Source organism: Stenella coeruleoalba (genome assembly GCF_951394435.1).
Source record: "Stenella coeruleoalba genome assembly, chromosome: 14".
Taxonomy (NCBI): domain Eukaryota; kingdom Metazoa; phylum Chordata; class Mammalia; order Artiodactyla; family Delphinidae; genus Stenella; species Stenella coeruleoalba.
Genome location: NC_137160.1, coordinates 77,476,224 through 77,490,029, shown reverse-complemented (window position 1 = coordinate 77,490,029; position 13,806 = coordinate 77,476,224). Strand labels below are relative to the sequence as shown.

Here is a 13,806-nt window from a genome sequence, read left to right as displayed (position 1 = left end):
ATTTAGTGGCTATTCAGTAAACACTCACTGAATGAGATGTGTGAATGAACTCATGCTTGAGAAAGTAAAGTGGTCCTTGAAACCTAGTCCATTTTATTTACTGTCCCATTGGATGTCTTTAGGGAGCAGGGATCGAGGAAGAGGATTTTGCATTGCTAGATTTCTCATATCGTTGACTTTTTGTGCACGTATGTGTTACCGTGGCCTATCGTTTGTTGAGTCCTCTGTTTCTTTAAGACCCGAGTCTCCTGGTGTGTTGTTGAAGGGAAGGGGTTTGCAGAAACCCCACAGGGAGGAGCCCTCCCCTTCTTTGGATGAAAAAAGGGTCACTGTACTTGCAATAGAGTTATAACTCGTTACCAGATTTAAACACAGGGCCTCTCATATGTCAAAACCTCAGAGCAGAGAGATTATATATATGGGTAGCATATATATAAATGTATGTATAATTTATGCAATATTTCTCCTATTCGCGCTCTCTACCTAAGCTACCCATTAAAGCCCATCACATTAATTTAATTGAAAAATTCTGGGGGAATTGTATTAGTTTTTTTCCCATTAAATTAACATTACAGCCTTTAAATAGATGTCCTGGATGCCTATTGTTGCTAACAAAATTATTATGCAAATTGAAATCTGCCCTTTCTGGATTTGGCCACCAGCTTCTCACCCTCCTCCTCTTTCCGTGACCCTGTTAATTTAATTGCCCTTTCCCCTGAGTTCCCAGGCCACAGAAGTGGGACAGGAACCCTGACCTAAGCCAGAGGCTCCAGGCGGGGCTGTGGGGCTGGATCTGGGCTCAGCAGAGCAGGTTAGAGTTTTAGACTCTGGTCTCCAAGGCCCTTGTGAAAACACTCTTATCCCGAGAAAGAGAAAAAGGGTGGGCGGTCTTTCCCAGGCCCCTCTGTGGCCAAGATTGTGCTTAGTATTAAAGAGGATGGCGTGTGAGTCAGAGGGGCTGGGTTCGAAATTGGATTCCACCCCTTAGTGAGTCTGAGATTTTGGGCAAATTTCCTAACCTCTATAAAACCAAAACAACCACCCCTCCCTCAAGGGAAGCTGAAGGAGGACGTGAAATAATGGACAGTGCCTGCCTGGAGCAGGTGCCCCTGAAGGGTTGCTATTATCACTTATCATTCACTCGTTCATTCAGCCATTCATTCAGGAAGTAGTCTTGGAGCCCACTGGGCTGGGTGCAGGGGCTGTGGCGAGAAGCAGATGACCCAGCTCTCTGATCTCCTGTAACTTGTATGGTGGGGTGGGGGGTGGGGAATAAACAAGTAATATGATTGTGCATAGAGGTAGGTGTTATTGCCATTATTAGCAAATCAGACATGTGTTTAAAAAGTGAAAAATGCAGTTCTGCTAATTAATCAATCACGCTGATTTGCCTGCTCCACTTAAACCTCCAGGAAGTAGAACCGGCCGTTTCCTTTGGGCTGGATCCCAGAGGCCTGGTTAATCCCTGGGTACTAGTTGGAAGGAGCTTTTTCTTTAACGTGAGCTGCTAGATGGCTGGAAACAGAAGCTGAGTGACAGGGACTCTGGAGCAAGGAGATCTCTTTGTGAAATCGGCCATATTCCAGTTTTGGATGGGGTAGGGGTTCCGCCAGCCCTGCTTTAGGTCTTATCTCTCTGAACAAAGCTCGTGAAGTGATCCCCAGCTAATCTCTCTGGATGAACACCAAGACTTCACTACCCTTCAAGAGTATCCAAGGGGGATGTCTTATCTCATCTTTCCCATCTGTTTGATCTCCAGGAGTCTTTCTCCTTTCATGAATGGGCTCTTCCATTTGCATAGACACTAAGTAGATTGAAATGAGGTTTGAAAAAGGAAAGTCAAAGCTTCCTTTGTCTTTAGGGTTTGAAAACACACCCCTGAAATAAACAGCAGGGGTGGAAACCAGCCTACTCCGGTCCACAGGTTAGTTCTCCCAGTAAAACTAGTGCTAAGCTAGAGCCTGGAAAGATGGGTCCCTTGGCTGGGCAGTTCTAGCTCAGGGTATCTCCTATGGCTAGGGCAGGGGTCACCTCGAAGTTTTCATGCTCATGTCTGGCATCTGGATTGGGAAGACTTGTTGTACAGCTGGGGGCTGGAACAGCTGGGCTCCTTGTGTATATATTACATCTCAATGTGGTCTCTCCAGCATGGTGGCTTTAGGGCAGCTGGATATCTTACATGGTGGCCAAGGCACCCAAAGCAGATGTCCTGAGACAGAGAGAACCAGGTGGAAACCATATCACTTTCTGTGACCTATCCTTGGAAGTCATGCTGTCACTTCTGCTGCCTTCTGTTGGTTGAGGCGGTCAGAGGGGCCAGCCCAGGTTGAAAAGAAGGAAAAAGAGACTCTACCTCTTGATGGCAAATGGCAAGATTCTGGAAGAACACAAGGGACTGAACATATTGCAGTGGGTAATGTTTACTCCTAAACATTCCTGGTTGAGATTATTAGGATGGTTGTAGACTCAGATGTGCAAGGACAAGACAACAAGAACATTTCTAGGAGATAACGTAGGAGAATGTCTTCATGACTTCAGGATGGGCAAATGTGACATAATAAGACACATGTATTGCACTCTGTGTCTGTTTCCTGACACACAGCTCCTAAATCCCTTGGAATTTCCTGAGTGATAGTAGGTTCTTTTGTTCTAATGAAGCAACTCTTCATGGTCTCCTGGATAGCTTCAGGATGGGGCCTGGTCATCAAAAAGATCAAGCCATGATTAGAGGCTTGGAACTTTCAAACCCACTGTACATCCTCTGGGGAGAGGGGAGGAGCTGGAGGCTGAGTTTAAAGCCAATCATGCCTATATGATGAAGCCTCCATAAAAATCCCTAAACTGTGGGTTCTGGAGAGCTTCTGAGTGGATGAACACATCATATTTCAGGGAGTGGAGCATCCCTACTCCATGGGGATAGAAGCCTCTGTGATTGTGACCCTTCTAGATCTCACCCTATGTACCTCTTCATCTGGTTGCTCATCTATATCCTTTATAAGTAAATGTTTCCCTGAATTTTGTGAGCTGTTCCAGCAAATTATCAAATGTGGGGAGTGGGAACTCCTGACTTTCTAGCCAAGTCAGACAGAATTATGGGTACCTGGGGCAACCATTACTTATGACAGGCGTCTGACTGGGGATAGTCTTGTGGGACTCAGCCCTTAACCTGTGGAGTTTGATGCTAAATGCGTGTAGTTGGTGTCAGAATTGAATTAAATTATAGGACACCTAGTTTGTGTCCCAAAATTGGAAAATTGGTTGGTTTTGGGGGAAAAAAATCCAACACATTTGGTTCAGAAGTGTCGTAAGTATAGAAACAGTTTTCCTTTAACAAATATTTCTGAAACAGGGCACACACACAACTAACCAGAAAAAACAATTGATCAGTTCTTCATTAAAATTAAGAACTTCTGGGGCTTCCCTGGTGGCGCAGTGGTTGAGAGTCCACCTGCCGATGCAGGGGACACGGGTTCGTGCCCCGGTCCGGGAAGATCCCACATGCCGCGGAGCGGCTGGGCCCGTGAGCCGCTGAGCCTGCGCGTCCGGAGCCTGTGCTCCGCAACGGGAGAGGCCACAACAGTGAGAGGCCCGCGTACCCACCCAAAAAAAAAAAAAAAAAAATTAAGAACTTCTGTTCATCAAAGGACTCCATTAAGACAATGAAAATGCAAACCACAGAGTGGGAGAAGATAGTTGGAATAAAGATATCAACGGAGGACTCATATTCAGAGTATTCAAGAACTCCCGTAAATCAATAAGGAAAAGAAAAACAATCCATTTTTTTAAAATGAGCAAAACATATGAATATGATTTTCATAAAAGAGGAATCCAGAGGGCCAATAAACCTGTCAAAGAGTCAACATCATTAGTAATTAAGGGAATATGATTCAAACCGCAAAGCATTTTTATATGAGTAAAAGCTTTTAGCTGGACACCTAACATTTTTTAACTTTACTATATATAAATTTTACACATACACATACAAGAATGGCTAAAATTACAAAGAAAGAAATCTGTCAATACCAAGTGTTGGCAATGCTGGGAGCTGCTGGAACACTCATATACTTAAGATAGGAGGGCAGATTAGGACACCCACTTTGGGAAGTTACTTATTCAGTATTTACAAAAACCGGTTGTAGCACATGTACTCTAGGAATATGCTCAATAGCAATAAGTAAATGTGTGCACCAAAAGACGTGGCTAAGAATATTCACAGTGGCATTATTTGTATTAGCCCTGTCTTAGTCCATTCAGGCGGCTATAACAGAATATCATAGACTGAGTGTCTTATAAAAAACAGACATTTATTTCTCACAGTTCTGGAGGCTGGGAAGTCCAAGATCAAAGTTTCAGCCAAGTTAGTGTCCAGTGAGGGTCCACTTCCTGGTTCATAGATGGCCATCTTCTCACTGTGTCCTCACATGGTGGAAGGGACAGAGATCACTCTAGGTCTGTTTTATAAGGGCACTAATTCCATTCATGAGGGCTCTACCCTTATGACCTAATTACCTCCCCCAAACCCCACCCCTTAATACCATCACAATGGGGATTAGGTTTCAACATAAGAATTTTTGAGGGACACAAACATTCAGTCTATAGCAAGCCCCAAACTGGACCTAAATCCCAAACTGGACCCAAGCCCCAAACAACCCAAGTATCATCAATAGCAGAACAGATATATACAGTGTGACATATTCTTACAATATGATAATTGCAACACTGTGTATAGAATACTGTATAGCAATGAAATTGGACAACCCACACAATAGCATGGAGGGATCTCTCTCACATATCACTGAGTGAAAGAACGTGCTGTATGATTCAATTTACCTAAAGTTTACAACCAAGCAAAACAAATGATAAGGACAGAAGTAAAATTAGTGGCTATCTTTGGTGGTGGGGGGTGGGGATAACTGGGAGGAGCACAAGGAACACTTTTGGGGTGTTGGTAATGTTCTACATCTTAACCTGGGCGGTAGTTAGAAAGATGTGTTCACTTTGTAAAAATTCATCAGATTGGTGTACTTTTATCATATGTATATTACATATACTTCAATGAAATAGTTTGCTTTTTTTTTTAATAGATCTTTATTGGAGTATAATTGCTTCACAATACTGTGTTAGTTTCTGTTTTACAACAAAGTGAATCAGCCATATGCATACGTATATCCCCCATATCCCCTCCCTCTTGAGCCTCCCTCCCATCCTCCCTAACCCACCTCTCTAGGTCATTGCAAAGCACTGAGCTGATCTCCCTGTGCTATGCGGCTGCTTCCCACTAGCTATCTGTTTTACATTTGGTAGTGTATATATGTCAGTGCTACTCTCACTTCGCCCCAGCTTCCCCCTCACCCCACTGTGTCCTCAAGTCCATTCTCTATGTCTACATCGTTATTCCTGCCTTGCCACTAGGTTCATCAGTACTATATATTTTTTTAATTCCATATATATATGTTAGTATACGGTATTTGTTTTTCTCTTTCTGACTTACTTCACTCTGTATGACACTCTAGGTCCATCCACCTCACTACAAATAACTCAGTTTCATTTCTTTTTATGGCTGAGTAATATTCCATTGTATATATGTGCCACATCTTCTTTATCCATTCATCTGTTGATTGACATTTAGGTTGGTTCCATGTCCTGGCTATTGTAAATAGTGCTGCAATGAACATTGGGGTACATGTCTCTTTTTGAATTATGGTTTTCTCAGGGTATATGCCCAGTAGTGGGATAGCTGGGTCATGTTAGTAGTTCTATTTTTAGATTTTTAAGGAACCTCCATACTGTTCTCCATAGTGGCTGTATCAATTTACATTCCCACCAACAGTGCAGGAGGGTTCCCTTTTCACCACACCCTTTCCAGCATTTATTGTTTCTGGATTTTTTGGTAATGGCCATTCTGACCAGGGTGAGGTGATACCTCATTGTAGTTTTGATTTGCATTTCTCTAATAATTAGTGGTGTTGAGCATCTTTTCACGTGCTTCTTGGACATCTGTATGTCTTCTTTGGTGAAATGTCTATTTAGATCTTCCACCATTTTTTAATTGAATTGTTTGTTTTTTTGATATTGAGCTCCATGAGCTGTTTGTGTATTTTGGAGATTAATCCTTTGTCTGTTCTTTCATTTGCAAATATTTTCTCCCATTCTGAGTGTTGTCTCGTTTATGGTTTCCTTTGATGTGCAAAATCTTTTTTTAAATAAATTTATTTATTTATTTATTTATTTATTTATTTATTTATTTATGGCTGTGTTGGGTCCTCGTTGCTGTGCGCGGGCTTTATCTAGTTGCAGTGAGTGGGGGCTACTCTTCGTTGCGGTGTGCTGGCTTCTCATTGTTGTGGCTTCTCTTGTTGCAGAGCACAGGCTCTAGGCATGCGGGCTTCAGTAGTTGTGGCACGAGGGCTCAGTAGTTGTGGATCGCAGGCTCTAGAGCGCAGGCTCAGTAGTTGTGGTGCACGGGCTTAATTGTTCCGCAACATGTGGGATCTTCTGAGACCAGGGTTTGAACCCGTGTCCCCTGCATTGGCAGGCAGATTCTTAACTACTGCACCACCAGGAAAGCCCCTTGATTACTGTAGCTTTGTAGTATAGTTTGAAGTCAGGGAAGCTGATTCCTCCAGCTCCGTTTTTCTTTCTCAACATTGCTTTGGCTATTTGGGGTCTTTTGTGTTTCCATATGAATTGTAAAATTTTTTGTTCTAATTCTGTGGAAGATGCCATTGGTAGTTTGATAGGGATTGTACTGAATCTGTAAATTGCTTTGGGTAGTTTAGTCATTTTCACAATATTGATTCTTCCAATCCAAGAACATGGTATATTTCTCCATTTGTTTATATCATCTTTGATTTCTTTCATCACTGTTTTATAGTTTTCTGAGTACAAGTCTTTTGCCTCCTTAGGTAGGTTTATTCGTACTTACTATTTTTGTTGCAGTGGTAAATGGGATTGTTTCCTTATTTTCTCTTTCTGATTTTTCGTTGTTAGTATATAGGGCTGCCAGAGATTTCTGTGCATTACTTTTGTATCCTGCAACATTACCAAATTCATTGATTAGTTCTAGTAGTTTTTTGGTGGCATCTTTAGGATTTTCTGTGTATAGTATCATGTCACCTGCAGACAGTGACAGTTTTACTTCTTCTTTTCCAATTTGTATTTCTTTTTCTTCTCTGATTGCCATGGCTAGGACTTCCAAAACTATGTCAAATAAGAGTAGCGAGAGTGGGCATCCTTGTCTTGTTCCTGATTTTAGAGCAAATGGTTTTAGTTTTTCACCATTGAGTATGATGTTTGCTGTGGGTTTGTCATATATGGCCTTTATTATGTTGAGGTAGATTCCCCCATGCCCATTTTCTGGAGAGTTTTTATCATAAATGGGTGTTGAATTTTGTCAGAAGCTTTTTCTGCATCTATTGAGACAATCATATGGTTTTTATTCCTTAATTTGTTAATGTGGTGTATCACACTGGTTGATTTGCGTATACTGAAGAATCTTTGCATCCCTGGGATAAATCCCACTTGATCATGGTGTATGATCCTTTTAATATGTCGTTGGATTCTGTTTGCTAGTATTTTGTTCAGGATTTTTGCATCTATGTTCATCAGTGATACTGGTCTATAATTTTCTTTTTTTGTGATATCTTTTTCTGGTTTTGGTATCAGGGTGATGGTGGCTTTCTAGAATGAATTTGGGAGTGTTCCTCCCTCTGCAATTTTTTGGAAGAGTTTGAGAAGGATCAGTGTTAGCTCTTCTCTAAATGTTTGATAGAATTCGCCTGTGAAGCCATCTGGTCCTGGACTTTTGTTTGTTGGAAGATTTTTGATTACAGTTTCAATTTCATTATTTGTGATAGGTCTGTTTATATTTTCTAATTCTTCCTGATTCAGTTTTGGAAAATAATACCTTTCCAAGAATTTGTCCATTTCTTCGTGGTTGTCCATTTTATTGGCATATAGTTGTTTGTAGTAGTCTCTTACAATCCTTTGTATTTCTGCAGTGTCAGTTGTGATTTTTCCTTTTTCATTTCTAATTTTATCAATTTGTGTCCTCTCCCTTTTTTTCTTGATGAGTCTGGTTAAGGGTTTATCAATTTTTTTTAACTTCTCAAAGAACCAGCTTTTAGTTTTATTGACCTTTGCTATTGTTTTCTTTGTTTCTATTTCATTTATTTCTGCTCTGATCTTTATGAATTCTTTCCTTCTGCTGACTTTGGGTTTTCTTTGTTCTTCTTTCTCTAGTAGCTTTAGGTGTAGGGTTAAATTATTTATTTGAGATTTTTCTTGTTTCTTGAGGTGAGATTGAATTGCCATAAGCTTCCCTCTTAGAACTGCTTTTGCTGCGTCCCATTGGTTTTGGGTCATGGTGTTTTTGTTGTCATTTGTCTCTATGTATTTTTTTATTTCTTCTTTGATTTCTTCAGTGATCTCTTGGTTATTTAGTAGTGCACTGTTTAGCCTCTATGTATTTGTGGTTTTTACAGTTTTTTCCCTATAATTGATTTCCAGTCTCATAGTATTTTGGTCAGAAAAGATGCTTGATATGATTTCAATTTTCTTAAATTTTCCCAGGCTTGATTTGTGACCCAAGCAAAATGTGATCTATCCTGGAGGATGTTCCATGTGCACTTGACAGGAAAGTGTATTCTGCCACTTTTGGGTGGAATGTTCTATAAATATCATTTAAATCTATCTGGTCTATTGTGTCATTTAAAGCTTGTGTTTCCTGGGCTTCCCTGGTGGCGCAGTGGTTGAGAATCTGCCTGCTAATGCAGGGGACACAGGTTCGAGCCCTGGTCTGGGAGGATCCCACATGCCGCAGAGCAACTAGGCCCATGAGCCACAACTACTGAGCCTGCGCGTCTGGAGCCTGTGCTCCGCAACAAGAGAGGCCACGATAGTGAGAGGCCCGCGCACCGCGATGAAGAGTGGCCCCCGCTTGCCACAACTAGAGAAAGCCCTCGCACAGAAACGAAGACCCAACACAGCAAAAATAAATAAATTAATTAATAAACTCCTACCCCCAACGTCTTCTTTAAAAAAAAAAAAAGCTTATGTTTCCTTATTTATTTTCTGTTTTGATGATCTGTCCATTGGTGTAAGTGGAGTGTTAAAATCCCCTACTATTATTGTGTTACTGTCGATTTCCCTTTTCATGGTTGTTAGCATTTGCCTTATGTATTGAGGTGCTCCTATGTTGGGTGCATAAAGATTCATAATCGTTATATCTTCTTCTTGGATTGATCTCTTGACTGTTATGTAGTGTCCTTCCTTATCTCTTGTAACAGTCTTTATTTTAAAGTCCATTTTATCTGATACGGGTATTGCTACTCCAGATTTCTTTTGATTTCCATTTGCATGGAATATCTTTTTCCATTCCTTCACTTTCAGTCTGTATGTGTCCCTAGGTCTGAAGTGGGTCTCTTGTAGACAGCATATATATGGGTCTTGTTTTTGTAGCCATTCAGCCAGTCTGTGTCTTTTGATTGGGGCATTTAGTCCATTTACATTCAAGGTTATTATCAATATGTATGTTCCTATTACCATTTTCTTAATTGTTTGGGGTTTGTTTTTGTGGGTAGTTTTCTTCTCTTGTGCTTCCCGCCTAGAGAAGTTTCTTTAGCATTTGTTGTAAAGCTGGTTTGGTGGTGCTGAATTCTCTTAGCTTTTGCTTGTTTGAAAAGCTTTTGATTTCTCCGTCAAATCTGAATGAGATCCTTGCTGGGTAGAGTAATCTGGGTTGTAGGTTTTTCTCTTTCATCACTTTAAGTATATCTTGAAGTATACTTAAATGAAATAGTTTGCTTTTAAAAAATAATTATATAGGGGCTTCCCTGGTGGCGCAGTGGTTGAGAGGCCACCTGCCGATGTAGGGGACACGGGTTCGTGCCCTGGTCCGGGAGGATCCCACATGCTGCGGAGCGGCTGGGCCCGTGAGCCATGGCCGCTGAGCCTGTGTGTCCGGAGCCTGTGCTCCGCAGCGGGAGAGGCCACAACAGTGAGACGCCCGCGTAACGAAAAAAAATAAAAATAAAAATTATGTCCTTGTTCTGTAGCAGAGGTCAGCAAACTGTAGCCCCTGGGTTAAATCCACCCATTACCTGTTTTATAAATAAAGGTTTTTTAAAAAATATTTATTTATTGTGGTTGTGCTGGGTCTTAGTTGTGGCATGCGGGATCTTTAGTTGCGGCGTGCAGACTTCTTAATTGTGGCATGCGGACTCTTAGTTTTGGCATGCAGACTCTTAGCTGTGGCATGCGTGCGGGATCTAGTTCCATGACCAGGGATCGAACCCAGGCCCCCTGCATTGGGAGCGTGGAGTCTTACCCACCGGACCACCAGGGAAGTCCCTATAAATAAAGTTTTATTGAGACACAGCCATGCCCATTTCATTTACATACTGTCTATGGCTGTTGATGTGCTACAATGACAGAGTTGAGTAGTTGTGACAGAGACCAAATGGGCCACAAACCCTAACATACGTACTATTTGGTCTTTTACAGAAAAAAATTTGCTGACTCCTTTTCTATAGCCTATCACTTTGGGGTCTCATTCAGTCCTTCTGCTTATATTAGAGAAGAGTCAGGACTGTTTTTCAAGGAAAATGTCAGCCCTATTAAAAGGCTCTCCTTCAGTCTACTCCCTTGCATAGTTGGGGTGCCTTCAACTAGCTGTATATCTCCTTGGGTTTAGTGCTTTAAGACCCCATACCAGATGGCCAGCTCCACTCTGCCTTCCAGTGATTGTCAAAGTAATTTGATTTGCTTTGAATTTCCTGTCCTAATTCTGTTTTTAAAAATTCTGGTTATTTGAATTACAAAAGTAATACATATCTTTTGTAACATTTCAAATAATAAAGTATCTAAAATAAAATTAATAGTCTCACCACTCCTCTCCAATCCAGCTCCCGGTGCAATCAGTGTTAGCAATTAGGTATAAATGTTTCCCTACTGTTTTCTTTATTTATAAAAACATATAGAAACCCGCTTACTGGGTGTGACTTTTTTTGGTCTTTTTTTTTTTAAATAAAAATAGGATCACATTCGCTTTTATTCTATTTAACAAGGTGTCGCAGGCATATCTCCCAGTCAGTGTATACAATTTTATTTTATAATTTTTGATATCTGTACTGTGTTCCTTAATGTAAATACATCCTGATTTTTTTCAACCATTTTCCTCTTAATGTACATTCAGATTGCTTCCAGGTTTTTTGGTTTTTTTTTTTAAACTATTACAAATTATGCTGTAATATACTTCTTCATATATTTATGTCTTTATACAATGGCATTTTCATTTCTGGTGGATATATTCCCAGAAGTGGGAGCGCCGGGCTACAGTTTAGATTTTCAAAAATACCAACAGTTGATTTTCCACCACTTTATAATAATTTGCAGTCCTCCCCCAGTGGTGTTTGAGAGAACTAGATTCCTTACACCCTCGCCAGCTCTGGATGTTACACATATTTTCCATTTTTGCCAATCTGATGGGTAAAAAATAGTAGCTCATTGTTCTCATTTGCATTTCCCTGACAAGTGAGCCTGAGCATCTTTTCATATGTTTATTGAATATTTGCATTTCTGCTTCTGTGAATTTCTGTAGCCTTGGCCCGTGTTTCTACCGGGTTATTGGTCTTTTCCTTATTAATTTGTAGGATCATTTTATAACCTAAGCATATTAGCTCTTTATTAATTATACGGCTGCACATATTTTCTGTTTATCATATGTTTTGCCATGGCTCTGCTTTTGATTAAAAATAATTAAATTTCTGCCCACTAGGTTCTTGCTAAGAATATAACTAAAACCGTTAACTTTTCAATTCTTATCAGAATCTCAGCTCTGAGAAATAATATATGTGGAGCTTTATTTAAGCAGTGCTTCTCAAACATTTTCTAATTTAAGTAACCGACCCCCCCCCCTTTTTTTTCCCAAATACGTCCTTGGGTTGAAAAAAGAGAAACTGATGTGGTTGAATTGGGTCTGGGGGCTCAGATCTCTGCCTGAGAGAGGCCTCTTCCCCTCTCTTCCAGCAGCCTCTGAGACACTGGGGGAACCACTGGTGCTCCATGGAACCGAGTTTGAGAATCGATATTAAAGGCTCTGCAGTCCCTCCATTCATTTCATTCGTTTTCTACCGTGTGTTCCGTAGCATATTAAGTAGGATATTAACAAGCGCTTTGTGAAGAAAGGACTCTGAGATTGTTCCATGGCCTGCCAAAATCGGGCACGCTTTCCCTTTTCGAACTAGCTCACACTTGGATTCTTTTGAGATGGAAATGCTAGTGTACCAAGAGACAGAAACTGGACAAAGGGTAACACACACCCTTAATTTCTTTTCATAGGCGATGCCAAAACAAACAGACAGTTATTGCCCTTGCTGCTCCCCGCCATCAGCCAAAGGTGCGACTCTTGTTTTCTGACTGGTCTGGGTAAGTACTGCTCATTTAGCGCTCAGTTATGGGTAGCCAAGGACATGGCTATGGTTATGGGTAACTGAGGGGTCTTATCTGATATCTACAGAGGTGACCAGCAAGGAAAAGGGGTATGCTGACCCCTTTTTAGTTTCTCAGGGGCAGAAATTGTGGACTCTTAGTGACGGTCCATCACACCTTTCTTCTGCCTTATTTGGAATTTGAGTGACCAATTTCTTTTCCAAAAATCATTTATTTATTTGAAGTCATGCCTAGAAAAAAAGAGCAAAGAGGAGTTTAAATAAAGGTGCTTTAAGGAAGAGATTTGAACATACTACTTTGTTTCCTTCCTAGGTCCCTTTAAGAAGGGACAGAGGAAAGACATATTGGCATACCTTGCTTAAGAATGGCAGTCTGTTCATCTTACCTGTTCTTATGAGAAAGAAAAACTCTTTACAAGTAGGATCAATGGACCTAAGTCCCGTTTGGAGACTGTCCCTAGGTTCTTGCACAACAGGGGGCAAAGGAGCTTGGGAAGTGCTGGATTTCTTTACTGCAGGACTTCTCAGAGCCTTTAAAAAGCTAGTGTTCGCTGTGAGGTTCCAAGAGGAAGCCATGGGGGGTTTCCCACCTTTCCTTGACTGCAGAACCCTTTGTGGGCAGAGCTTCTCCAGGACTGGTATTCCATCACATGTCCTTTAGGAAAAGCTGGACTAGATAGCCTTACATTTTTCCGTGGATAAAACCAGACTCTCAGAGGATTGCAGCCTTTTATTCCTTTGTTTTGGCCACTTATAGGTTGGCTTGTATTGAACTTCCCTTAACCTGCATTGAGCATAAACTTGCTATCATTTTTAATGCCAGGTGGTTGCACGTTTACTAGTAGAAGCTGTGCTTTCCTAAGCAATGAGTTTGCTTATATCCAACACCATCAGTTTTGTTTCCCTCTTTGCCCATACTGCCAGGATGCTCAAACCAGATTTCTGGGTCACTGCCAATAATGGTATAGAAATCTGTGGTATATATTTTGGGTACCGATCTTATCCTTTATTTCAACATATTTTCCTACCTTTTCAATGAGTCCCCATTTCCTTGTTTAAAATTTTTTATTATGTTGTATTGATGTATGTAAATAGGCTACCTTCTAATCCTATTTCTGAAATGCAGTGGAGCATAATAATAAGATAAGCACATACCTACATATGTAATCCAACTAGTGTATATTAAATGCTTACCATATGCAAGGTACCCATTAGGGCCCTGGGGAAATAGAGACGAACATGTTGTGGTTGTCGTCCCCGGTGGACCTACAGTGCTGTTGTTGGTGAAGCAGACTAAGTAAATTACCACCATCAACAGGCATAAATAATCACTACAGTATTGTGTGTTAAATTGTAA

General features: G+C 40.9%; 1 protein-coding gene across 6 annotated transcripts in view; it reads left to right on the top strand.

The window, feature by feature from the left end:
* Positions 1-13,806, top strand: part of SPRING1 (SREBF pathway regulator in golgi 1) — a 312,066-nt gene that overhangs the window by 112,944 nt on the left and 185,316 nt on the right. For 3 of the 6 annotated variants that reach the window (XM_079942822.1, XM_079942823.1, XM_079942824.1), the window contains exon 5: positions 12,340-12,426. The exons of 2 other annotated variants lie outside the window; for them this stretch is intronic. In XM_079942822.1, coding sequence (XP_079798948.1) covers positions 12,340-12,417 — 78 coding nt within the window. In that variant the 3' untranslated portion in view covers positions 12,418-12,426. Of the gene's footprint in view, positions 1-12,339; positions 12,429-13,806 lie in introns of those variants that run through there. One more of the 6 variants, XM_079942833.1, reaches the window with a different exon arrangement.